Genomic DNA, 27,234 nt, shown 5'->3' on the forward strand with positions numbered 1-27,234 from the left:
CCGAGCCGGGCCGGGCCGGGCCGAGCCGAGCCGAGCCGAGCCGAGCCGAGCCGAGCCGAGCCGGGCCACCCGCACCCGCCCTACACAGGGCCGAAGGAGCGCACCCCGACGAAGGCGGACGGATCGCCGGTGTCGGGGAAGCGGCGGCGAGAGGAGGCGGGCCGGCAGATAGGAAGCGTGCCTGCACCCGAGCAGGAGAGAGCGGCGGCCGGGCCGAGCGCAGGGAGGCAGGGAAATGATCTTTGTCCCTTTCGGTAGCTCTCCGCCTCCTCATAGCCTCGTCACCAAGTCAACCGGCACCAGCTCGGAGCACATTATCTCCGAGGGTCAACACATTGCAGCCCAAGCCGCGGGGAAGGCTCCCAAATTTACCTCTTGGACAAACAATCCGCTGCCTATCGCTCGCTCCGGTGATAGTATTGTGGTCCCCCACCGGCCGGTGCTGGCCTTCGCCCAGGGCTCCCGAACACGGGTACCCCCGAGGGAGCGCCGTGCCCGTCCCTGGACACCCTCATCCCTAGGGGAGATGCCCTCACAGCCAAAAGTGCCCTGTCGCTAAACTCCTCCAGGAGCCGAGTCTACCCAGGCCCTCCGAAGGTTTCTCCTCCCCGGGGGTCACTGCGGGAGCAGCAGCTTCTGGGCAAGCGAGGGGAGAGGGCAAAGATGAGTTTAAGCACCCTCCGTCCCGGAGCGCCCCGCGCATCGGCGCAATCCCCTGAGCCCGTGGCCGGCCCCGCAATCCCACCGCCGCGGGGCTCCCAGAGCCGGGAGCAGCACCCCCTCCGCAGAAGGGTAGGGCGCCTCGGGGTGGGCCCGGCTGAGGGGAAGGAAGGGGTTGCGGGACCAGGGCCACTCCGGGTGGCCTCCTGCGGCCCGCGCCCCGCCCCGGAGGGCTGCGGGAGGGCTCACGTGGGGGAGAGGCGCCTATGGGGAGGCGGCGGGAGCCGGGCAGGGCGGTGGGGCCCGGCGGGGCCGCCAGCTGTCAAAGAGGCATCCCGGGCTCCGCCAGCGGGAGCAGCCTTATGTGTCCCTAAGCTGCGAAGCCCCCTTGGCCCCGCTCGCCATGAACACCGAGGAGCAGTATTACGCCTCGGCGCAGCTCTACAAGGAGTCGTGTGCGTTTCAGAGAGCCCAAGCGCAGGACTACAACCCCAGCCCCCCCGCCTGCCTGTACATGGGCAGGCAGCAACAGACTCCTTATTCCAGCGCCTTAGGGGCTCTCGAGCAAGGCAGCCCTCCAGACATTTCACCTTACGAAGTGCCCCCCATCACTGAGGATGCCGGGGTCTCCCACCTTCATCACCATCACCACCACCACCCTCATCTTCCTCCTCCCCACCAGGACGCGCTGCCTTTCGCAGACGGGGCGGACACGGGGGCTATAGAGGAGCCCCGAGTGCAGGTGCCTTTCGCCTGGATGAAGTCCACCAAATCGCACGCCTGGAAGGGACAGTGGACCGGTAAGCCCCTCCGCATCCCTCTGCCCGCTCCCCGCTTCTGTCCCACTCGGCGCTCAGTAGCTCTCCCTTGCACTGGTCCTGCTCCCACCGCTCGGATGTCGTGTGGGGCGGCCCTGGAGGGTCGTTTTCCCCCTGCCAGCCTCTGCAGACCCCCTGCTCTAGGGCTGCTACTGTTGGGTTGAACGCCCGCCGGGGACAGAGCCGGCGCTCCAGCCCCCGCCAGCGGGCTCGCCGCTCCCTGCGCCTCAGCAATTATTAACGAATTATTTTTCACCAATTAACTAATTGTGGCCAAGCCGGGACGTCGTGACGCCTCCCGGGAGCTGCTTGCTTCCTCGGGCAGCACAGCGTCCCCGCGGGCGCGGTGGGCTCCGTGCGGGGGCCGGGTCGCGGAGACACCTGCGAGGCGGAGCGGGCGGGGAAGCGGCCGCCAGGGCTGGCGGGAGGGGACAGCCCCGCTGCCCCGCGTCCCTGCGCCCACCGTGCGGCCGCCGAGCAGCCCCCGAGCCCTCGGGGCAGCCGCCGAGACCCTCTCGGCAGCCTCTCGGCTCTCCCCGGCGCAGAGCCCATCTCGCCTCCCGGCCCCTCTGTCCCGCTCCTCCTGCTCCCCGGCGGGTTTTAGCCACAAATGCACCTCACCGAGTGAAAAGAAAAAAACAACAGGGCACGGAAAACAATGCACAAACGAAACAGAGTTGCCAGTGAGGGGAAGAAACTCTATCTAGGCAGAAAGTTCCGCTGCCCAACAATATTTCTGTCTCTGCCGGCACAATGTTATCGTGTCCTGCGCCTCCGTCACGCCTATACGGCAAATATTATATTAATGGCTTTGTTCAAATAGACAGTTGGAAAAGGGACCGAAGTATTAAAATCTCCACTAAATAGTTGGGGAATTGCATGGGGCAGGCCGAGGGGGAGGGAAGGACAAGTGGCGGTCCCCAATCTCCCTAGAGGCGCATCCGCCCACAAAGGTAGAGGAGAGTGCTGTCCCAGCCCGCAGACGCGGCGGCAGGGATGGTGCCAGGGTGGAGGTGGGGTGAGGGAGAGAGAAAAGCCAGGTTGTTTTCCGTGAGTTGAGTGAATTTCGGGAATAATAATAATAATAACAATAATAACAATAATAATAATAATAATAATAATAATAATAATAATAATAATAATAATAATAATAATAATAATAATAATAATAATAATAAAAAGCCAAAGTTTTGAACGACACCTCTTTTTTTTCTCTTTCTCCTGAACCCGAAGAATGACAAAACCAGCAGGAAAGCGAAACTTTCCGCGTGGAAGCCTAAAATTCTTGCCTGTTGTCCCCAGCCCTCCCGGGAGGAGCAGGCAGGGGCCGTGCATGGCCCGGTCGGTGTGATGTATGTGCAGGGTTCCTGCCGGAGCACACTGCGGGAGCAGAAAGGGACACCGCGCTGTGCCGTGTGCGACAGAGCGCTCACGGCCAAACCCCGGCGTATTTTGTACCGTGTATCTGCCAAACTATATGAGCCGACGGTTTATTTTTCATGGAAACCCTTGGGATTTAGGTGTCCAGGGAGTCGGCGGGCCTTTGCGCTGCTGCCAGGAAAGGGCGCTCAGGGAGGCCGCGGCGAGCCCGGCCCGGTGCCACTCGCCGTGCCCGGCCCCGGGCTCCGCCGCTCACCCCGGGCTTATCGGCCTTGTCCCGGGACCCGACCGAACTCGGCCCTCCGACAGACCCTGGGCGTTCTGCCTTCCCGGTAGCTCCACTTTAGTTTAAAGTAACAGAATAAGGGTGTTTTTTTTTTTTTCAGATACAAGCTCATGCATGCATAGGTTTAGATTTACCAACATTTTTATACATATATACATTGATTTTAATATTTATTTATACACGTACATACGTACATACACATCACTATGCAAACGTTATATGTGTATTTAAATATATATTTTAAATGCATATATAAGTTTTATACATAGGTTTACATTTACAAACACTGTATATATAAATACAGAATCATGGGAATAGGAAGATGAGCTGTGGGAGAGTCCACGTATCTCTCTTGAAATTATTATTTCATCCTGGCTGTTTAAGGCACCGTTCCCCGCAGATGGTATCAACCCAAAAACGTTCTCAGAGGGGCGCTGGCGCTGGCAAAAGGGCGCTGGCCCTGAGTTTCCGTGCCCACCTCGGGCCCCTCTCGATGTGCCCGCCTGTACTGCCCGCGCCCCAGTGCCCAGGCAGGACTGCCGTGCCCGCGCTGGGAACGGGGATCACGCTGCTGCCGCTTTTTACGGGAGCAAGAAACTCAAGGTTTCATCAACGCGGCGAAATGGAGCGGCTGCGGTCCAACTCCCGGCCCGACCCGGCAGGCCCACTAAATATAATAATTTTGCTTTGTTTTAGAGGGGTTTCTTTGGTGCGTTAGGTTTTTTTGGTTTTGTTTTTGGTTTTAGTTTATTTGTGGGGTTTTTTTGGGTTTTTTTTTGGTTTTTTTTGGGTTTTTTTTGAGAGGTTAAATTTTTCCATTTTCCTTTGGTTTGTGTGGTGGAGGCTTTTTTTTTTTTTTTTTTCCCTTTTTATTTTCTTACCTTTGTTTTCAAATTATTTTTTAAAAATTAATTTTAACGAGAACCTGAACAATTGCAGCCCTGGATCCGGGAGCCTTTCTGAGCTTTCAGTGTCCCGCAAACGGTGGCACGTGAATTTCTCCCTCGGCTCCAGAGACGGCGCTTCCCTGAAACCCTCATCCAAATCATAGCTAAAAAAGATATAAATTCTTGTAAAATAAGATAACAGCAGCGGTGACTGCCGCCAGCAGCACCACCTCGCCCTGCTCAGCAGGACAGCTCCCCGAGGCCTCCCCCTCACCCCGCTCGCTTCCCCTCGCGTATCCTCTGCGCCGCGCTGGGGTCGTGGGACGTGGTCCCCGCAGCCCGAGGGGGCGGCCGGGCCGGCCCAGGCTGACTCTCGCTTCTCTCCAGGTGGATCCTACATGGTGGAACCGGAGGAGAACAAGCGGACGAGGACGGCGTACACGCGGGCGCAGCTGCTGGAGCTGGAGAAGGAGTTTCTCTTCAACAAGTACATCTCCAGGCCGCGGCGGGTGGAGCTGGCTGTCATGTTGAACTTGACCGAGAGGCACATCAAGATCTGGTTCCAGAACCGGCGGATGAAGTGGAAGAAAGAAGAAGACAAAAAGCGGGGGGCGGGCAACAGCAATGACCCCGAGCAAGACTGCGTGGTGTCCTCCGGGGAGCTGCAGACCAAGGAGGATGTCCAGCCGTGCCCCGCCGGGAGCCTTCCCTCGGGAGCCTCCAGGGACCTTCTCGCCCCCAGCCTAGCCCCCAGAAGGCAGCAGGACTCTCGGTGAGCGGCGGGGAGCTCCACGGCCCGGGACGAGGAAAAGGATGGGACATGGAAAAGAGTCGAGAGGTTGGCGCCAGCTTCCCTCCGCCGTGCCGTGCCGTGCCGTGCCGTGCCGTGCCGTGCCGTGCCGTGCCGTGCCGTGCCGTGCCGTGCCTCGCCGTTCCGACCCACTCGCGCCTTCCCCCGGGGAAACGCGGTGCCTCCATTCCGAAACTCGCATCCTCCGGAAAGCAAATAGAAGATGCACAGCTGTGACAAGCAGAGGCTCGCTGTGGGCGCTAGCGCCGGAGGAGGCCGCAGGGAGCCGCCGGGATGGCGGGGAGCTGGGCTCCGCTGGCCCGGGCCGCCTGCGCCTCAGGGAGCCCTACGGGATAGCTTTCCCCGGGGAAGGTGGGTGTCGGGTGGCCACCGACGGTGTGTGCCGCCCTGGGTGCCCGGAGAGCTCTGGAAACCGGAGGAGAAGCGAGCGCACGCTGCCTTCCGTGCCGCCGACAGCCGCTCGGTCGGAGCGCGCGTCCCGCCGCCTCCGTCGGTCCATAGGCGCGGACACGGAGCCGAGTATCCCGGACCACCCACGGGCTGGCACGCCGCCGTCCCCGTCCCTTCCAGTCCCCCAGGGCATCGGCTCTACCGAGGACTCTCTCAGGACTGTTACTTACTTCTTTGGAAACTGGAACCTGGTTTCTTTCGTTTTCTTTTGCTTTTGGGAAAGAAGGGGGGGGGGGGGGGTAAGAAAAAAAAAACGAGAGAAAAAAGAAATTTAAAAATTAGATAAGAAAACGCCCACGTGTCCTGCGGGCAGGATTTGTCTCCCCCGATGACCGGCTCCCGATGACCGGCACAGGTAGCCAGACCCTCTGCGGGGACCCTGCGCTGCTGCCCGTGGCTCCGCGCCCGCCTGGGCTCCGCGGCTCCAGGGCTGCGCTCGCCTCTTCCAGGGGTGAATGCGAGCCCAGGGATGCAACAGAAAAAGTCGCGGGAACTCTCTGGGCGGCGAGCAGGCAGCCGGGGGGTTAGGGCTGGTCCCAGGGACATTGTCCTTTGGGAAAAAGCTCCTGCCTCTCTTCCACCTCTTTCGCAAGCTCGGACTCTGCCTTGGAGAGGAGAAAACTCTCTGTGGCGTGAGCTCCTGTCCCGGTGTGGCTCTCTGCGTGGTTTTGCTCTGCAGACCTGTTTTTACACCCAGCAGAGGCTGGGGGCCGGCTGCCTCCCGAGGCACTGCAGAGCACCGGGGACTTTTCCTGGGTACTATTTTTCGGCCGGCCCGGCGTGCGGGAGAGCTCGGCTCCTCCGGGCTGGAGCGGGGAGAGAGCCCGGCGGGGCTCCCCTGCGAGAAGACGGGTAGCGGAGTCCGTGCCGGCCGCCCCGGGCCCAGCCTGCCTTCCCCACTTCCAGGAACAGCTTCCCCGTCCCGACAACGGCGGGGGCTCCAGATAGGTGGGGAACAACTCACAGCCGAACTAGGAACAGAAAACACCGGTGGGAAGGAAGCAGGAACTGTCCGGTTTGCTGTCGGTCAGGGGGCTCTGCCTTCTTTCCTCGACGGGGAGGTTCCTGCCCCGTACCCGGCAGCAGCAACCCCTCGAGCATCCCTCGGGGCTCGGCGCTGCAGGCCCGGGAGTCCCACGGGAGGAGGAAAATAGGGACAACCTGTCGCACCTTGGCCAGAGGATGTTCCCAGTCCCTCGGCTGAAAGCGAGGGGGAGAGCAAATAGCTTGGCACAGCGCTTTGGGGTTTTCTCGTTTCACATGGAACTTTTAACACTAAGGTGGAAACTTGAACTGAAGGTGTAATTTGTCTGTTGCTTTTCTTTCCTCTGGGGACATTACTGTCTGTGTGCAAACGGGACTATTTCTGGTAATTTTTCCCACAAGTTGCCCGAGAAATGTATCATCCGAGCCTGTATATCCTTATTCATCAAAATGCAGTCAATGAGTGAGAACTGTTACTAATCATTATATGAGCGAAATTCAAATAAAGCTGTTCTGCTTAAGAAGCAAAGCACCATATTAATTAAAGTAATATTTCTTAAACTTTTGGGGGACATGAAGCCATTTTTAAGGCTCAGATCTTTTAATCCCTATTCATTAGCATTAACATTTCACTGGGAACATGAAGTGGAACAATTTCCATGTACCTTTTACAGTGTCTGGCACTGACATTACAATTCGGGAGCCGCCTTAAAAACAGATCCAGCTGAAGAAAGGATGTCTTTCACACAAAATACCTCGGTTTTATTCGAAGATTTGTTGAGCACGTTGCCCTGGCTGAGCAGCATACATGGTAGCTGCAGAATAAACAGTAGTTGCCTGTCCTTTCTTTAGTATAGTGCATTCAGTTTTGATTTTCTTTGTGCACTGCTCTGAAAACAAAAAAGGTGCACAGTTAATGTGAATCGTTTGACCACGGTGCCAAGGTGTTTTTATTAGCAGATGCAGAATCAGAGCTGCATGGTTTAGTTTTAATGAATAAAGTACTTTTCTTCTAAGAGCTGACACACAGTTTATTTGTTTAGCACTTACATTTATATATATATATATATATATAATATATATATATATATATACCCTATTTCCCTATTTACACCCTATTTCCCTATTTACAACTGCACCAATGGAAAAATTAACATTAACTAAATCAAGACACCTTGTAGAGCTAAAGATTCATGGTAACTTCTTCACCTGACAGAACAGCCAGCCCTACACAGTGCTGGGGAAAGGCAAGGCTGACATGGAGAGTTATAAGGCCACTGGAGTTCTTGAGTCATGTCACCTCACCAAAACCAGCTGTCCGGATGTATCCATCTACCTAGGAGACACCCCCCTTATGAAATATTTTATGACTTATTTGTAATCACCTTTAACCCTAGGATAAAATATCCATAAAACATTCTCAAACTACTTTTAAAATTAGACAAAAGATAATGAGGTGTGAGACATCTTTCTATTTCCTTCTTGGGCAATAGTGAAGTCTTTTAGGCAGGCATGGGAGAGGTATGTCCCCAAAAATTTTATGTGTTCAGTGTTAATTATTTTAAGGAAAAGCTGAGCAATATTTGGGGCATGGCATCCACCCCATAGGGAACTATGGAGACATCAATAATATCAATGGTTCCAAGGGAGGCAGTGAGGCTGTGAGTCTTGATTGAGCTTTGCACAGACAACATCTTTGCTGCTCCTACTTTGCTCAGATCCATCCCCCAGTGCTGGAGGGAAAGAGTTCTTGTCCTGCTTCTGGACTACTGAGACACTGACTGCCATCCCATGAAAGACCACAAGGCAGGACCTCTCCTTCCCCGAGGCAGGGCTGAGCACCTGAGGTTCATGGCACATGGCTGGGCAAACCCTGGCAGCAGCTTGGGCTGCTGTCACACCGGGCCAGAGTCTGCTGCCAACCCTGCCTTACTTCCCCCCCAGCAGGACCCTGTCCCGCGATCCTGCAGCAGTGGCCATGTGAAAAGCAGGATTGCAAGACTACACTTGTCTCCTCCATTAGAAACCTATATTTTCACCTGAAAATCTCTACATTCATGTTACACCCATAAATCAATACTGAAAGCAGTGATTTAACCTAAGGTGTGAAAGGCTTTCCAGTCAGGCGCTGAAGGCTGCTGCCTCCTACTCTGTGATTGCTGCTGCTGCCACAAACACAGCCAAAGAGAGACGTTGCAGGCTGAGAGATGAAATATTGCTCAGAAAGGCTTTGGTGCTTTGAAGAGCAACCAGGAATGGGATGCCAGCCCTGTAACCACCACCAAAGCAGGGCCTTGTGGCCTGGGCGGTGCACCTCATGGTCTATCCTCCACACAGGGCAGAGGTGGCTGAGGATTAAGTGTTGAGTTTCAAGGTTTGTTTTGGGAGTAAAAAGAAATGTCATTGTGCTCCCTTCACTCCTTATAGCTGAGAGAGACCTTTACACATTAGCATAGGCAAACCATGCAAACACACATGCACACACACGGCTTCCAAAAAACTGTGACTCAGAAAGGCAATACCTTTTCTGCTTTCTTCTTCCCTGGATGGGGATAAGAATGGCCAGATCTTCCAGGCTATTTTTTTATAGCAATCAGGAAGAAATCTAGGGAGTGAAATGAAATAATGAAATGAAATGAAATGAAATGAAATGAAATGAAATGAAATGAAATGAAATGAGATGAAATGAAGATGAAATGACAATGAAATATAGAAACCCTGTAGTGTCTGTGTTGGTCATGAACACTATCTACTTTCATTTACCCACTATTTACATTCATTTAACATTTAACATTTATCACCACTGCTCCTGTCTCATGGGCTTCCAGCACCTTTTCCAGTGTCTCTCTGTGCACTATGCCAGCACCAATGTGCCCCAGCAGTGCTTTAGCTGCGAGTGCAAAGAATGGTGGAGCAAAGGGGAAAGTGCTTGGAAGCAAGGCTTCTCCTAATCTTTGCCTTTCTACATCTCCTCTCCTCCCAGCATTTACTGTCCTGGTATGCAGCTTCTCAGCTCCCCAGTGCTTTTGGGATCACAGCATATGCAGGAACAAATAAAATGCAGAGGAAATGAGCTGAGTGCCTCTGTCCCCAGCGTGCCTCAGTAATGAATCAGGCCTGGCCAGCCTCATTCATGGAGTAGGAAACTCAAACACGTGGTTCCCCTACTATAAGGTCTGACGCACTTGCTGCCTCGTATCAGGGCTTGTTCCAGAAATCATTTGCTTCCAGCAGCAGCACCACTGCAAGGAGGAGAGGCTGCACTTGTGCTCCTTCTGCAGAGGTGCCTTTAGGCCTGTTGACAGGAGCCCTGATGTCTGGTTCCATCCAACAGGATTTACTGGTCACAAGAGGCAGGTGCCTTTGCAAACAGGCATATTTTTCACAAACAACCCAAAAATAGATTGACTGGGAAGAAACTCTGGAGATGCAGGTGAGCTGGACCAACAAGGCAAGAAGATTGCAATGACCACTGCAAAAGCAATGCATTTGCTAAGGAGCATTGGCAAAGACAGGGCTGCTTTGTCTCATAGCACAGAACAATGGGAACAATAAACTGCTGACAGTGGCAGCTTCATCTTCTCCCTGTTCTTTGACCCACACCCAGGAGGAGAAAAGCATCTGCCCAAAGAATCCTTGGCAGAACGATTTAAGACTCGAAAGTAAAACACATCCATCACGCTCGGAAAGCAGAGGGTGCAGTGGTTTGTGTCTCCACTCCCAGGGCTAGACTTGGTGGTGGATACTGGAAGAGTTGTCTTCAAGAGCGATTGGTGGCACTCTGGTGTTCTGTTTGAGCATGGGCAGTGTGTGCCATTTTATATTCAGCTGTGCCTGCTTTGGACATTCCCTGCAGACCTCAAAGCACTGAGCAGAGGCAGGCAGGGATTACTGACTCCACTGCTGTAAGAAGAAATCAGAAACAGGGCGTGGAGCTCCCCTTGCAGAGAACAGAAGGTACCCACAGCCCTTGCTGGCAGACCGAGCTGTCTCAGGACCAAGGTGGAGCCAGGGGAGGTATACCAGGTCCTGGACTGTGCAGAGACTTATGTTTGAACACCACTTTCCTGGGCCCAAACCCTTCTCCAGAGAAAAGCAAACAGTTACCTGTTGGGAGCCTCAGCTGGGTGCGGCATCGTAGGGCTCCAAGTCATGTTTTGAACCCAAGCCCTCCAGGAGAGGAGGCTGCACCTCCCTGCAGCAAGCAGTAGCAAAACAGCCCCCTTGCATTCTGGTTTTTAACAACATTTCAGCACAGCAGCTCGAGTCCCTCTGATTCAAACACGTGCCTCTCACTCCCTGCCAGGATTCCAGCCAGGAGAGCTGCTCTCATCTGGTATGCCCTCTCTCCTTTTCCACTGCTAAGCCCTTGGTGGTGAGTCAGTATTTGGCTAAGGGTGAGACTGTGTGAGGTGACATTGCTCAAGATAAGGTGGCTGAACAGCAAGTCCTGTTTTGGCACCATTTTTATTTTTAGTCCATTCTGTAAGCTGAATTTTTATCCAAAAAATGATAACTGTCATAAAAGGGGGAGGAGAGGGAAATCCCTTTTACTTCGAAGGCATCAAATCCTTTACCCTGGAATGGATGTGATAGAACTTGTTGTTAAAGCCAGGCTGGTTCCTGGAGTTGTGATTGAAAGCCTGCTTACAACTTCACCCTCTGGTGGTTTGTTATATTTACCCCACATACTTTAGTGAGACAGTTTCACTTCAAACAGAAAGAGGTACATCTGATGGCAGCTGTGCAAGAGAGCATTTCTAGCTGTGCATGAGATTAGGTGGAGGTAAAGGCAGAGGAAAGGGCCATGAAATGTAGAGCTGCATGACCCTTTCATGACAAAGGAGGGATTCCTTAGGACAACCCCTGAAGGAGCAAAAACAGAGCTGAAAATGGAACCACTGAGCTTTCTGCTCTGTTCTTCTGCCCAAAGTAAGATCACTTCAGACATGTTGTTTTTTTCTGTTCTCTAAGGGCTACGTAACTGCAAATTTCACAATCTCCTCTGTTCCAGTGCATCATTACTCCCACCATGAGTGCATTTTCCGAGCAGCCAACCAATCCTACATACTGCAGTTATAGCCTATGGTTTCTTGCCCTAATAGCAAGGAGAGGACAGTGTGCTTCTATTTAAAACAGCCTCCCAAGAAGCCAAAGGAAACGTTTTGGTGAAAAGAGCATTAATTTTCCAGGCAACTTCTGCCTTATCAGTGACTTTTTAGAGAAATTACCAAGAGCAGATTCCCAGAGCTCAAACACAGAAGCTGGACAGGATGGGCAAGTAGAGGAATGGTACTCCGGAGAGTGCTGGAAGGCAACACTGTCAGAGGGTGGACAGCCAGAAGGATGAGCTGGCACTGAAAGCACAAGAGGTCAGAGGAGAGGCAAATGAAGGCTGAAGCAGTTGGTTTGTTATGAGGAGAAGCTAGAGGGAGGCATTAGTGGAGAAGGGTGAAAAAAAAGTAACTGATGACAAGACCTCAACAGCTACAGGATTATGACACCAATGAGGTCATTAGCTGGGAATGCCATTTGGCTTCTAGGGAAAAGTCATGGTACAGAAACAGGTGTTTTGTGTGTTTTACTTAGCTGTTAATTGCAGCTTGCACCTTCCTTGTAGAAGCTTAATTCCCCCTCCTAATGTGATGGAGTTTTCTCACTTGTCTCCACATTCCTCCTGGTCCACACACTAAAGGAAAGTGTTGTGATTCTGGCAGAGATTTCCATTTAATGCAGTTGCTCTGCAGCAGTGTTTATTCACTATTACATGTAGGGTTTGTTCCAGCTGTTCCTGCTTATGACAAATCAGGTACTTAGAATCCTGCTTGCTCAGAGCTCTAAGTCAAGCTCTGTCTTGGCAAAAAATCTTACAGACCCGCCTCACAGTTCCTGTGAAAAATAATCCAAATTCATTTAGATGCAGGCACTGGAAATTGTCAGAAAATCTGCAGAGATGTGGGAGATAAAAATCCATTTAGGGTGGCAGATTTATATCCTGCTCCAGCGAAGTCCCATTTGCCCCCATGTCTCCTTTTATGCCATCCTCTCAGCTTGGCTCTGAGGAGTGAGGTAAGCTCCACAGCAGCACTGCTCATGGGAGGTCTGGAATATCCCACCCTCACTGTGGTGTCCCAGCTGCTGGATTACAGAGGGCTGGGAGTAGTGCTAGCTTGTTGGAAAATCTCAGTGTCCGTGCTTCTCCTCCAGATGTGGTCCCTGGGTGGGTCAGGGCTTCATTTTTCGCTGGCTGGAGCTCTAGAAACACTTGGGAGAGAGTGGGGAGGGAGGCTCAGGAGAGACAGGGCTTTTACAGACTGACATCAGGAGCTAGGAAGAGACAAGCTGACACCTGCAGGCCGTGTGTGCATGGAGGTGGGGAAGGCAGATCCAGGGAGATGCGGTGTTACCGCTGCAACGCCAGCCTGGCACCCTGCCTGCTGATAGGGCATGGAGTGGCTGATGGAGGAAGATGCAGCAGAATCGAAAAAGCATCCAGGGAGGGAGTAACTCAAGGGACAGGGCTTCCCCCCCCTGCCACAGGGAAGGAATTGTAGCTGGGAGCCAGAAGAGTGGCAGAGAGGAGGAGAAGAGGAACAATTCGCTTTCAAGCCTTCTCTCTCCTTCAGACATACATGGAATAAAAAACAGGGCAGAAAGCAACGACACAGACGGAGGAACCATCAGGCAAGGGCAGAACTGGAGAGCAGCAATGGATGGGCAAGAGCCAGGAAGCTGTCACAGCCCAATCTGAGGGTGCAGTGGCATGTCACATTAATCTGAAATCCCAGCACTCCCTCTCTGCCTCCTGTTTCTGTAACAAACAGAAGCAGCTGGATGAGACAGCTCAACTCATCAATCCAACAAAATGCTCGTCATCCTGAAAAAATGGAAATTAAATAGCTTTCATTTTGGAAACAGCTCACTGCACACCTGCACCTGCACTACCTTTGACACAAAGCAGGATCTGGAGGCCACAAAGAAGCAGCCAGGGAAGCAGAAGAGAGTTACCTTTGGAAACATGGATGCATCATAGCTACTAGAAAAGCTTCCTCACCTTGTTTGAACTTCCTTTTTCAGCCTGACACATCTTGGCTGTCGGCCACCTTAATTTCCCTGCTGCCACTCCAGAAGACATCCCCCTTGGCCAGGAATGTCTCTATCTTCTGCCATTTCTTAGATGGCCTCTGCTACGTCCCCGTACGCTTTCTGAAGCCATCACTTACTCAGTGTAGAGAGACATCCTGAAAGAAGGGGAACTAAGGGAAATTTGATGGAAAGGAGCCTTCAAAGAGGCAGAGACTGTTCCAGCTGAGGGCTTGGAAGAGGCATAAAGCCAAGAGCCAGTAAAGGAGATGTAGGCCATGGTCCAAAGCTAATTGCAGCCAATGGGACGGATTTGAATGGGCTTTGGACTAGATTCTTGAACAGCAGCTGTAAAAGGGGTATGATGAGTGTTGAGAATTGAGGATAGAAAAGTGATGATGAGGAGGAGGGATTTGTTCAGCCATTCAAACATGGTTTATGTAGGACATGTAAAGGCTTTCTTTAGTACCACCAGGGCTCTCCAGATGGTGCCACAGCCATTGGCAGGTTCTGCTCCATGAGGTCGTGTTTTACATGGCAGCACAGGCTGATGTCTTGTATAGCAGTAGCAACAACTATCAGAAGAAAGGAAAAACATCACGGAGGGAAGAAGACAGTGGAACTGTGCTCGATGCTGCTGTGATGCCTGGTGGGAAATGGATGCTGAACCCCTTCAAACTCTTTATATCGCTCCCTCGTGGCAGAAGCCCAGGGACGGGAGGAAGGATGTGCCAAACTCCTCTTGTGAGGTCAGATGAAGACAGTAACACAGTTTGGAGGCTGAAACGCATTTCGCATCGCCGGAATCCCTGCGGAGCCCAGCGGGACCGGCCGGGACCCGACCGAGCCGCCACACCGCCACCTGCCGGCCGCGCCGCGCCGCTGCAGCCTTCCTTTCCTTTCCTTTCCTTTCCTTTCCTTTCCTTTCCTTTCCTTTCCTTTCCTTTCCTTTCCTTTCCTTTCCTTTCCTTTCCTTTCCTTTCCTTTCCTTTCCTTTCCTTTCCTTTCCTTTCCTTTCCTTTCCTTTCCTTTCCTTTCCTTCCCTTTCCTTCCCTTCCTTCCCTTCCCTTCCCTTCCCTTCCCTTCCCTTCCCTTCCCTTCCCTTCCCTTCCCTTCCCTTCCCTTCCCTTCCCTTCCCTTCCCTTCCCTTCCCTTCCCTTCCCTTCCCTTCCCTTCCCTTCCCTTCCCTTCCCTTCCCTTCCCTTCCCTTCCCTTCCCTTCCCTTCCCTTCCCTTCCCTTCCCTTCCCTTCCCTTTCCCTTTCCCTTTCCCTTTCCCTTTCCCTTTCCCTTTCCCTTTCCCTTTCCCTTTCCCTTTCCCTTCCCTTTCCCTTTCCCTTCCCTTCCCTTTCCCTTTCCCTTTCCCTTTCCCTTTCCCTTTCCCTTTCCCTTTCCCTTCCCTTTCCCTTCCCTTTCCCTTCCCTTTTCCTTCCTTCCGACCCTGTTCCAGCCCCACAACGCAGAGATGCTGCAGTGACACCGATTTTGGCTGTGAGGAAGCAGGTGACAGTTCCCTACTGAAAGCCAAAGGCTTGGGTTGCTTTTGGTCAGCGTGCCAGCAGGCTGGCAGCTGTCCTCATCCTGACAGTTCATCTCTACCGACTACACAGGCACAATTCTGGGCAGTGTTTTGGCAAGACCATCAAGAATCAGTTCTGTGAGTCCAGCACAGGTGGAGCACCTACCCCAATCCTGGTGCTTTTGCCTTCCTGCTGAAGAAATAAACGGAAAGGAGAGGATCTCCAGGGGCATTTCACTAGGAGTGTTCAGGTTTGCAGGTATCCATGTCTTCTTACAACAAACACAAGAAGAAATGCCTTTCTGGAACTGGCTCACACAATTTCAATGCCATTTAGGAATCTGAGTACACCCATAATTTGAGCATGCCTCAAGATCACTCCTGAGCACTGAGCCCAGCTGTCACCAAATGGTCACCAAATGCAGGTGACTCCTGTGTTACCCTCTGGAGCAGGCTGGCTGTACCTAAACCACATCCTGAAAACAGTGTCTTGCTTTCCTAACTCTGAATTTCCACCCAGAGGTTTCCTGAGCAAGCAAAAGCTGGCCAAAACCAACTGTGGACCATGCCAGCCATTTAGTAACCCAGCTGATGGAGCTGCAGTGCCCAGGAGTATTTCCTGACACTTATAATTTTGTTGGGACAGATGTAGGAATTCAGCCCTACCTTTGCTTATCAAATGGGCAACTAGACTCCAGCAAGGAAGATTTCTGTCTCCCAAGCTGGTGATAGATGACTTCAGAGAATTTCCAGGAGAGTTGATCTTGGCTTTGTGAGGCAAGTACTCCTTGCAAGGGGTTTGATACTGCAGGATGCCAGAGCAGTGAGGATCTGGGAGCCAGGCTGGGAATCTCTGAGCCAGGATGCAATGGTTGAATTTGAAGAGCACTGCTGAAGGCATCTGAACACATGCTGATTTGGGAGAAAGCAGTCTTGTGTCTTTCATAACACAGCACATATAGAGCGTGATGTTCACAAAGGAAAAGCAGATTGGGTGAGGTTAAACGTTTAAGGTCAGATAAAAACACGCTGCTGATTCCTTCAGCATGAATCATCGTTTTGTGCTGACTGTGCTCCTAATACTTCATACTGGCCCTTGCTTTTTCCTGGACTGTCAGGAAGGGACCAGTGAGTTGAGCAGGTTGAGTGGACAGGGAAGGGAGTGGCATGGTGAGATACAGTGAGGAACCTGCCTGGAAAGGAGCCGTGGCTGCTGGGCTCTCTCTCCTTCCTTGCTTGTTTTTCATGGGCTCTGCCAGCTGCTGTGGTGCATTTACCTGTGTCCCTCTCAGCGGGCTCTCCCTTTGCTCTGGACCTCAGAGCACATCCCAGCCCACAGGAACCTCATGGGGCACAGGCCGGGTCGGGGTGAGGGGCACTGCTGCCTGCAGTAGCTGTGCCTGGGCCCCCTCTCAGCAGGGAGGCAGCAGGTACCACTGAGGGCATCCCCCACCTCCAGGAGCACTGGGCACTGCAGCCCAAACTCTTTCCCTTACCATAGCAGAAGTAATCTCCTTATCTCTGAGACAGGAAAATTCCTTATTTTCTTTCTCGTGCTACACTTCAGTTTTGCTGTCTCTTGCATGAGGTGTCAGCACCAGGGTATTTGTGTGACAGCAGCTCCACAGACCATATAGGAGCACTTTCCTATACCAAGAGGGAAGGAAGCAGGTTTCCAGGTGTCCATGGCAGTCTGCCTGAGGAGGGATGTGCACTGGAGGAGGCTGAATCCCCCCGGACTCTGGTGGGCTGCTGGCCCCTCGCCATGCCAGCCCCATCTGGCCCTGCTTGAGCAGCTGCTTTCCTTGGGCCATGTGGATGTTTTCCTGCTCCAGTTCAGGAACGTGTGCCCAGAGGCAAAGAGATAACAAAGGGCACGTTTTACCGGCAGGAGCCCTCGGCAGAGACCAAGCCTCTGAGGATGGAAAACACCTTTGGAGCTAGGATAGGAGACTGGTGAGGGCGGGACTGAGAATGAAAGAGTAGGTCCAAAGTGTTGTTCTGGCCTTGGGAGAGCAGGATGTCAGTTACTGGAAACAGAAAAAGGATCATGATTCTGGATTGAAGTCCTCGAGGAAGAAACACACTCCTGATAAGAGAAAGTCCCTTTTTCTTCTGAGTCACTACATTCCTGGAAATAGTTGCGCAAGATGTTTTCAGAGATCAGAGCCCCTTTTCAGATCTCCATGGTCAGCTCTATCTCCACCTCTATAGATACATACAAGCTTCTTCATGGGGACGGAAGAAGATCTAAAAAAATGAGCATAATTGCCAGCAAAACAGCATACACTCATGCACTTAATATATATGAAAAATGAGTGGTTTGATTATTTTTAAAATAGCACATTTGTATTATAAACTGGAAAAAAATTCTTTGGTATTATGGATAGGAAGGGATTCTCACTAACGTAAATTCCATCTCACCTGAAATTTTACAAATAACAAAAAAAAAATCTCTAGAACAGGTGAGGACTGGAATTTCCCTAAAACATGATCAAAAGCTCGAGTTATCTTTAAAGAGACCTCAGTAGTTAACTGTTGTACAGCTCTTTATATGACTTCCAACAATCTCCATGAGAGAATTGGCTCATTTTCAAACTGTAGAAAAAGGAAGAAAAATCTTGGATAAGTAAGTATGCCTCTTGACTCTTGCTTGATTTAGGAGTTTCAATGCCTTTGGAGGCTCAGCAGGCCTCTTGGTATCCATGTCTTGCCCATACTGCACTCGAGGTGCTGAAAAGCAGAATGGTAATCTTAAAAATCCTGAGACCCACCTGATTGTGGAGTGCCCTGAATCATGCACCTGGTTTCTGTTTGAGTTCTGCATCAAGATGTTCTCCAAGGACTTAATTACAAGCAAGCCTTTGTTGAAAGCCCTAACAGGTGACACTCGGGGAGGGAAGAGACCAAGCCAGTCTTGTGGCCCTAAGTGATCTTTTCCGTTTGCATGGTCACACCATGGCATGGAAAAATTAAACCACAAGCAGTCTCAGTTTCCTGGGCTGAAAGTTTGTCTTGAATGCCAGCAGAGGAAGGGACAGAGCAGTGAGGAGCATCCCTTTCCAAAGAATGCAGGAGATAAGGCAGCTTTTCTCTCACAAAGGTCTTTGGGTCTATGCAAGTTATCTGCAGGCCAGGCTGTAACTCTGTGGAAAGCAGCAAGACGTGTCAGGGGAGCAGGATCTGACTCAAAAGCAAAACTGCACGAGCTTGCGACAGCTGCCCAAAAATACCTGGGTGACTAAGGGAAGAAGAATGCCGAAAGCAGGGAAGTTCCATGTGTTCTGTTCGGCTTGTTCTCTCCTTTCAGAATAGCACTAATACCAGTGTTTTTTCCCCCAATCCCGCCTGTTGCAGCTGGGTGCAGGGGCGCTGAGGCACAGATGTTGCATTTGGCATCTTTCTAATTTTCTTCAGTCCAGCTCAAGTGCTAGGGATCAGCAAGTTGGAAATGAGCTGTCAGAAATTTAAACTAAAGGAGGTTGGATTTAGACTAGGTCTAAGAAAGAAATTTTTACAATGAGAGTGGCAAAACACTGGAACATGTTTCCCAGGGAGGGCATGAAGGGCATGGATTTTCCAGACAAGTGGGAGATGTCCCATCCCTGGAAATATTCAAGGTCAGGTTGGACGGGGCTCTCAGCAACCTGATCTGTTTGAAGATGTCCCTGCTCATTGCAGGGCAGAAGGACCTAGGTGAGTTTTAAAGGTCCCTTCCAACCCACACTATTACATGGTTCTGTGAAGCACACTTAAGAAAGGTAATGATGAACATCCCTCAGTTTGAAAAATTGAATCAAAACACCTACTGGACCAATAGGTTTGATATTACATTAAATATATTATCTATTAGACAGATTGCATTAGATATTATCTTAGCTGAGTTAGTGTTTTGATTAGAGGAAATTAGGAGAAATGAGAAAATTATTCATGTCATTTACCAGTAGTTAACTGGTCTGGAGTCTAATGAATGCCACAGATTGGTACCTAGACATCTGTGTGAATGTGTAATGAGAATCATCCATGAGTTTTCATCTTCTATTTTCCTGTATCTACTTTGAAGTAGGGGGATGCAGTGGGTGTCATCCCAAAACAGGTGACACCTCAATTTAGAAATACAGGGCTTGAAAGGGATTCCCAAGTCTCTAATTCCAGTCTCCTGGCAACAAACTGTTTGTTTTTGTGAATGGCTCAAATTTTTCCTGTTTCTTTGCAAGTAACTCTCTGTTGCCCTCTTTGAAGGAGGGTGAGTTTGGCTTCTGAAAGTGTCAAAACCTGCTAATGGAACAGGGGGCATTGCAGAAGCTGAGACATTAATTAGAAGAAACTCTGTGTGTCTGCCTGAGTCACAGCGTGTCAGAACGTGCAGGTGAGAAGGAAGCAGCCCTTCCTCATCAGCGAGGAGAGCAGGAACATCCTGCTCCGTCAAAGAGCTATTCTGGAGCAAAGCCCAGAAGGCTGCTAAGGCTGCTGGGAGAGTTTGTTCCCATCTCTCCCCAGAGGTTTCTGACACTTCCCTGCCATGGCTTTCTGACGGTAACCAGAGCTGTTTTGCTAAGGTGGCTCCTAGCATGCACCTCTTGACACTGCACTCTGCTGGGTCAGGCCACCCTTCCATGGCCTCTCACTCCAAGGTGGCCTTGTTCTCTTGCTGAGCCACCCCTGCAGCTGGACTGCCCTCAACAGACTTGTGTCCTGCTGACTTTTGTTAACGTTTACAAGCTGTTTGCCTCCTGGAAAGCCTCCAGTGCTGCTTCTCTGGCATCAGTTCAAGGTTTGCTTCCAGCTCTAGCTGCTCTAAACTTCAGCACACAGTTCCACACTTGTGTGGGACCGAGGGAAAGTATTTGGTCACGAATTTTGGCTATGACACAGCAGAGCTGTGTCAACAGAATTGTAAGCTCCATGATTGCCTTTTCTATGCCAGCTGCTGATGGAGTAGCAAGGATAAACCTATGGCCTCACACAGTCCTCTGGAGCCATGATTTCAGTCAGCCATAGCAAATGCCCCCTCAGTTTCTAAAGGATGGGCTCTGCCCTCTGTTAGATCCCCTGCTTCATCCACAGATGGAAACAACCTGGACAGAGGTCACTTGTGTGGGAAAAATGCTGGATGGAGAATGTCTCAAGTTGTCTAATGTAAGATCTTTATGTTTTTTCTTTTTATAAAAGCTTCCTGTCTTCATTCTGCAGATGCAGAGTGCTCAGCTGTCAGACTGAGGACACATAAAGTGCCCTTAAAAGATACTTCAGATCAGAGCAAGCAGTCATTTGCTCTAGACGCCATCCAAGTACTCTAAGGACCTTACTCTTCTTCCTATGATGGGCACATGTTCTCATCCCTTGCCCCAAACTCAAAGAGCTTTCTTGAGAAACTGGTATTTGCCTAAGAGTTAATCCAAGAGAAGAAATACCAATTGGTTTGTTATTGTACAGTGATAGGAGCAGGAAAATCTGACAAGAGAGAGAGAGCAGGGGAATTCCGTCTTGTAACTTTGGGGCCAAAGCTTCTGATTTCCTGGATTTTTCTTTTCATGGACTTGCCTGTCTGGCAAGCAAGGTGCAGCAGCTCTAACCTGTTGAGCTCCACCAGTCTGGGTTGGCTTGCTGCTGCAGGACTGCATGGAGCTCTGTGAGAATTGAAAACACCCATGGGTTGCTCACCACGATCAGCTCACCTCTGACAAAGACAGCTTCTGGTTCAATGTCATAGTTCAGCTATGGACTGATCCAGGTGCCTGTAAATATCCACTCAAATAAACAGGACTCCCAGTTTGCTCTTTTTTATGCTCTTTTATGGTGCATGAGGAATATAAAGGAAGATGGAAGCCTAATGGTTTGCTTGCTTGGGGATAGGAGAGGGAATATATTTGAAATTGGAGTGGATTTTTGGATTTGCTTGGTTACTTGCTTCTTACACTCAGAAATGTGAGTTCTGTGTTGCCAGAGGAAAGAATTTGAGTAGAGCTCAGAAAATGAATGCTTGCTAATAGAGATCAAGAGATCTGGAATGGGGATGTTTAAAATATGTCAGGTTTGTTGATGTAACTCTAATGAGCTTTTTGGAGAAAGAGACTTCCGTGGACATCAAACAGTTCATCTCAATGAGGGCAACTGTCTTTCTCAAAAGTCCTACAGGCAAGAAAGAAATTTTCACACTTTCAGCATTAAAAAAACCCCAACCCACAAAGCACACGACTGAAAGATTACAGGGACTGTCCCAAATGTTGCCATGCCTGGGCTAGTGCCAGAGGCAAGTGTGTGCCACCACTGCAGCAAGGAGTCCTGGATTCTGCAAGTCCTGCATCACCCTAGCCCAATGGGCATGGGCAAATGCCAACAAAACCTCGGCAAGCAGCACCTCTTAAACCCTCGGATCCTTTGTGATTAATTTACTTATTGATGGTCTTTCATAACTCCGTGGTCATCTTTTTTCTCACTGCCATTAATTATTCCTGGAAGCAAATAAAAGGGCCCACCGATATCTCTCCCTCCCACTCAGCACAGCCAGCTTTTCCTTAGGGAGAAAAAACTTGCGCTCATTTGCAGTGGGACAATGCCGACTTTTGAACCTCTAACCACTAAACAAACAAACCTTGCGCTCTGCTCCACAATCCAAACAGGGTTTATTGACAGGCGTATCGCAGCAACGCGCAGCGGCTCCGGCAGCAGCCGGGCTGGGATCAATGCTGCGGGGGTGGCCCCGGGCGCCACAGGACATCCTCGAAGGGGCAGCCCCACCCGGGGCTGATGCCGCCCGAGAGCCCTCGTGCCCGGGGACAGCACAGAGGGAGGAGAGTGAACGGTGCCTGCAAAGCCCTTCTAGCTCCGAGAGCCCTGGTGCAGCTGCTCTGCGCTGGTGTGGGGTTGGTGCTGCAGAGCCAAGACCCTCGGTTCAGGTGCTGCTCAGCTGTGGTTGTCCCCAGCAGCTCCTCCAGAATGATCCAAGGACCCTTTAGAGTCACAGGAGGATGAATCTGGCTCCTACCTCCCTGTGATCAGGAACAAACCATGGACATTGGACCCAGCAGGACGTGCTCTGTGTCAAGCCCGTGCGCAATGAGCATTACTGCTTTGGGGCTGCACCCATGTTTCCTGGCCAGGCCCACTTCGGAGACCACGTGTGCAGCAGAAAATCAAGCAGGTTCCTTTCACTGAAGCTGCTGCCTCCCACCATGGTCTTCTCCCAGGCACAGGAGCCCTGGATCAGGTTTTCATGGCCACGTGTCTGCTCTCGGACTGCCAGCCCCTGGCCCTGCAAGGCATGGAGCTGCATGCAGACAAAAAGCAGTGCAGAGACTTTGGGGCTGGTGCTTTCCATTTCCCCAAGCTCCCTTAGGCAGAGAGAGCTGCCTTGTCAGTGGGGTCAGTCCCTGACTGACCATTCTCCCCAGGCAGTTCTGTAGATGCTGCTAGCATTTGCCCTTGGCTTTTAGCAAAAATATAAGAAAAGCTTCAAGAAGGAAGAAACCAGAAGAAGGCAAATGGAGTAACTTCAACAAATTTGATAACCAAAACTCAACAGCATGGGGCTAAATCCTGGGGAAGTCAATAATCCACATAACGTGTTTGAGGCTGGACGGTGCTCCCATCACCCCTGCTGGGCCCAGGCCCACACGAGCTGGCTCCACACCCAGCCAAGGGCACTGGCTGCAGCGTGGCTGCTCCAGCCCGGCCTCACTTTGCAGCTGGACTTCTCCTATCCCTAAGTAAGAAGTATATATGGCAAACAGCCAGGGCGATTTGGCCAAATCAGCTGGACTGTCCTAGTTCTCATCTCTGCCTAAGTGAGTCTTTTGGCCTCTCTACCCCGATCCCCTCCATTTAGCCAGCATGTCGAAATGGGCCACAGCCTGTGTAAAGTAGGCTCTGATAGAGCACAGGGCTCGTCCAAGGATTTCTGCTTCTGATGGAGCTGTGATGAAGCCTACATAAAGCTGATAAAATCAAGGGAACTTTGGAAAATCGACTGAAACAGCCCTTCCCCCCTCCCCAACCAGACAGAAATTGTAAGGATGTGAGAAACAGCACACAGTTTAACCAAAGGGACATTGCGCACACAAATAAGGCTCCTCACTTCAGCATGACAGGACACCTTTTTCAGAAGAGACTAAATTCTTTCAATTTCTCTGCACTGCAGCTAATAAATCTGGATGGATGACTATCTGCGCTGGATTTATGGGCTCTTTTACAAGTGCCTAACATTAAGCAATTCACTTCTGAACGTTTAAACAGTGCCTTATCTTGTCTGCTCTGACCCTCAGGGCAGAATGAACATTGTGCATATTCATGGTTGCAAGAAGAAAATAAAATAAAATATAAAATAAAAAAACATGTGCTTTAATTTTTTTTCCTGCTAAAATTCATCATTAGCCCAACAACATTGCAAAGGTCTTTTGGACCGATCCCTGAGATATACCGGGGGTTGACTGGCAGGCAGCGCCCCCACTTCATCTAACAAATTCCAGGGTAAAAAAAAGCACCCAAACATAATAATAATATTAATAAAGCGATGGACGCGCTTCCCCCGGACGACGAGACACATACACTGTACACCTGTACACACGGCCGGCCCCGCGGGGCGGTGTAGTGCATCGGGGGGGCCGCTCCCGCCGTGCCCCCCGGCCCGGCCCGATCCGCCGCGTCCTCCAGCAGTCCCTGCGCCGTTGTCCCCGGCCGCTGTCACTGCGGGGCGGCGGGGCCCAGCCCGGCGGCCGCCGCCCCCGCCGCGGGACCCTGCAAGGAGGCGCTGGGGCTGAGGGGCTCCGCGCCGCCGGGCTGCGCCTGCTGCAGCTTCTTCTTGTTGATCTTCCTCTCCTTCGCCCGCCTATTCTGGAACCAGATTTTCACCTGCCAGGAGGTGGACAGTGGAGTGAGAGGGGGCAGCTCGCCGGGGATCTATCCCCCTCCCAGAGGCTCTCACAGCGAGGGCATCCCAACCCCGCGCGTTCCGCCCCCGCGCATCCCAACCCCGCGCATCCCAACCCCGCACAGCCCGGCCACGCGTGGTGTGCATAGCGAGCGCCACTTTTGGGACAGACCTGCCTCTCCGACAGCCCCAGGTTGGAGGCCAGCTCCGCTTTTCTCCTGATGGTGATGTAGCGGCTGTAGTGAAACTCCTTCTCCAGCTCCAGCCGCTGGTGGTCGGTGTACACGACGCGGTACTTGTCTTTCGTCCTGGTTTTAACTGCGGAGCACAAAGCCAAGGTTGAGAAAGTCAAAGCCAAAGGGTAGAGCTGAGCGCAGCCGTTCTGCTGTGCAGAACGATCAGGAGCAGTCCTATCCCCCCCTCCCGGGCTTGCTGCTCGCCTCCCCTGCCCTGGGCTGTGCTGAGCGCAGCAGAGGAGAGGAGACGTTCCGCATTTCCTTGGGGACGTGGGACATCAATGCCAGGCATGCCAGCGGGCGCAGAGGCTCCCAGCCCCGGCTGGCAGCCCTGACCCCACCGCACACCCCTCCCTGGCACGGGAACACCTTCACTGGGCACTTGTTGGCTTTTCGTTTTGCTTTACCTTCCCTAGCGACAACAAACTTTTTATAGAGAAAGAGGAGAAGGGAAAGAAAGAAAAGGCCCGTTCAGGGCGCGGTGATTTCGTTTCTAAACGAGAAGCAGCCGTCTAAGCGTGGAGTATCGGGAGCGGCTGCCGGGAGCCACTCGTGAAGCGGCCAGCTCCCCCTTTTCTGTTACGGCACGGGGGCTAAAGTCATTTCTTGGGAAGCCTGGAAGTGCGATGTACGACTTCAGAGCTCAAAAAAACCCAACAACCCAAGCCAACAAACAAACAAACAAAAAACCCCAAACCAAACCGAACACCGAAACCCCAACGGAATCCGGAGGCGAATGCCAGCTAGCAGCGGGTGAGAGTGCATCGCCGCAGCCGCTGACCTCCTTTTTCCCGAGGGTTTCTTGTTTAACTGGTTGTGTCCCCGGCCCTCCCGTTCCCCAGGGAGCCGAGGCGGGGAGTCTCTGCCCCCAAGGTGCTTAATGGCTAGCAGGCTGACTTTGTTCAGGTAAACTCTCTGCAAACCACAACAAAAGCACCCTGTAAAGATACAAGCCTGATCAGAGAAAACTCCCCAGAGCCAGTGAATAGGGAACACAATCCCAAACAATGCAGGACAAGGAGATCTTATCAAAGAAAAACCCTTCTCAAAGCCTTAATGACAGCCACATTCTGTTTGAATTACCACTACTGAACAAATGGCGGCAGGCGCTTTCATCCCCCCGGCTCTGCACATTAACATAAACACTGGCTCCAAAGGCAGAATTTGAATGGAGACAACGGACCGGCCACCACCGCACAAGCCCAAACTGTGGGAACACCACGGGCTGCTGTGGGAAGCGCGGTGGGCCGCAGAGTTCCACCGGCGCCCGGGACGTGGCTGTGCCAGCGGTCGGCGCCGGGGCACGGAGGCTTTTCCCTCGGGGCGCGGCGGCCACAGGCCGGGACTCCCGGGAGTAGCCGGGACTCCCTAACCGCTCCGCTCCGACCGGCCCTGCCGTCGGTCACGCAAGGCAGGGGATGAGAGGGGCATGCCATAAGTCGTTATTCACTGCGAAAGTCGCCGTCCTTTTTTTTTTTTTTTTTTTTTTATTCGGCCACTATATACAAATATTTGAAAAAATGTAAAAAAAGAAAGAAAAAAAAAAAAAAAGGAAAAGAGGATATAGTAGTCGTGGAAGGCGTATATCAAAGAGCGGGACTCGCATGTCCCCTGGCAGATGCACGGTGGGAATGAAAGAGAGGGTCTGCGGGGGTATTAACATCACAAGGGAGCGCGGCGCCGGCTACGGCCTGAGCCGGGAGGGCACGCCCTCGCACGGCCCGGCCCGGCCCGGCCCGGCCTGGGGCACGGCGCGGCCCGCAGGGATCGGGCTGGCAAGTGGCCGCCGCTGTCGCTCGGGAGGCCTGGCCGCACGGAGACCTTAATAAAGGGCAGGCGCCCAGTGACTCAGAAACAAATGCGGAGCGACACCGGCCGATGATTTATATGACTATAATTGGTTATAAAAATCTTCTAAGTGGCTATAAGCAGGAGAGCGGAGCAGTGGGAGGAAGAGCGAGCGTTTCCTCGGGATCCGGACCATTCCACCCTGCTCCGCCGGAGCGCACCCCCGGGCACTGAGCCCCGGGGCCGGCAGCGGCTGCTCCCGGGCCGAGCGCCGCTCCTGCTCCTGCCCGGTTCTCAGCAGGGAGTGCGGACGGGCTGTCGGTGGAGCCCGGCAGCCCTGTTCTCCCGAGGACCGACCCTCAGGAGAGTTTGTTTCGGGGAGCTCTCCCCGAAAAAAGGCTTTGCCGAGCTGCCCGGCGTAACGGGGGGCCGGCGGCCCGGGGGAGTCGTCGCGGGGCAGCCCCCGGCCGCCTGGCCCCGGCCCGCACTTACCCTGGCTGCTGAGCGGGGGCTGCGCCGGCTTCCTCATCCACTCGCAGAGGCCGCGGCGCTGCCCACCGGGGGAGAGCGGCTCGGGGGCGGCGCTGGCGGCGGCGCTGGCGGCGTTGAGGGGCTGCATGACCCCGGCGGAGCAGTGGGGCGCGGGGCCGGCGTGGTGGTGGGCGTGCGGGTGGTGATGGTGGTGGTGGTAGTCGGCGGGGCTGTAGGCCATGGGGGCGGCGGGGGAGCCCCCGTTGAGGCCGTGGACGGCGCCGGCGGCCGGCGGCGCCCCTTGGCCATAGGTGCCCCAGTCGTCGCGGAGCGGGGCGGCGTAGGGCGCGGGCCAGGCCGGCCCGGGGGACTGGGCGCCGTCGAGGTTCACATGGTACCCGCCGTAGTCCGCGTACTGCGGGGCACCGACGAAGTTCTGCGCCGCCAGGTTAAGCCCCCCCGAGTGCCGCACCGGGCCGGGGTACATGGGCCCGTCCTTCTCCAGGAGGTAGCTCACGTACATGCTGGCGGGGCCCCGGCGGCGGCTCTCCACATGCTGCTCGGGGCTCTCGCCGCGGCGCGCCTGCTGCTGCTGCTGCTGCTGCTGCTGCTGCTGCTGCTGCTGCTGCTGCTGCTGCTGCTGCTGCTGCTGCTGCTGCCTGGGGCCGGGCTGCCCGGGGCGGGGAGGGGGCAGGCGGAGGGGCCGCGGCCCCGCGCTGCGCTCCGCGCTCCTCCGCGCTCCCGGTCCGAATCCAATGGCCGGCAGTCCTTACATGATTAACGATTGTTTACAAGGCTCTATTAGTAATGGCCCAGACGCACCAAAGGCAGGTGACGTGGAGAGGCGCTGGGTATATAGCTACTACCCCTAAAAGACGATTTGCATTTAAAAAGATAAGGAGAGGGCAGCGACCTGATCACAGCTAAATATTCAAGCCTTTATTGTTTAAGAGCTTCCTCCTTCCATTGCAACCTGGTGCACTTTAACCTCCAA

The 27,234-nt window shown here is 52.8% G+C and overlaps 2 protein-coding genes across 2 annotated transcripts; one reads left to right on the forward strand and one right to left on the reverse strand.

The window, feature by feature from the left end:
• The first annotated feature begins 926 nt into the window (after positions 1-926).
• On the forward strand, positions 927-5,509 carry PDX1 (pancreatic and duodenal homeobox 1). Its single transcript, XM_038139900.1, is given in 3 exon segments — positions 927-1,031; positions 1,034-1,460; positions 4,419-5,509. Coding segments are annotated over 3 exon segments (921 nt in total). The 3' UTR covers positions 4,808-5,509.
• A 17,730-nt stretch (positions 5,510-23,239) lies between these two features.
• On the reverse strand, positions 23,240-26,998 carry CDX2 (caudal type homeobox 2). Its single transcript, XM_038144005.1, has 3 exons — positions 26,262-26,998; positions 23,918-24,063; positions 23,240-23,726 (listed from the first exon to the last, which is right to left on the reverse strand). Exons 1-3 carry the CDS (start codon positions 26,761-26,763, stop codon positions 23,559-23,561), a joined length of 816 nt encoding a protein of 271 aa, XP_037999933.1. The 5' UTR covers positions 26,764-26,998; the 3' UTR covers positions 23,240-23,558.
• Positions 26,999-27,234: the final 236 nt, after the last annotated feature.

This window comes from Motacilla alba, chromosome 1, assembly GCF_015832195.1.
Source record: "Motacilla alba alba isolate MOTALB_02 chromosome 1, Motacilla_alba_V1.0_pri, whole genome shotgun sequence".
NCBI lineage: Eukaryota > Metazoa > Chordata > Aves > Passeriformes > Motacillidae > Motacilla > Motacilla alba.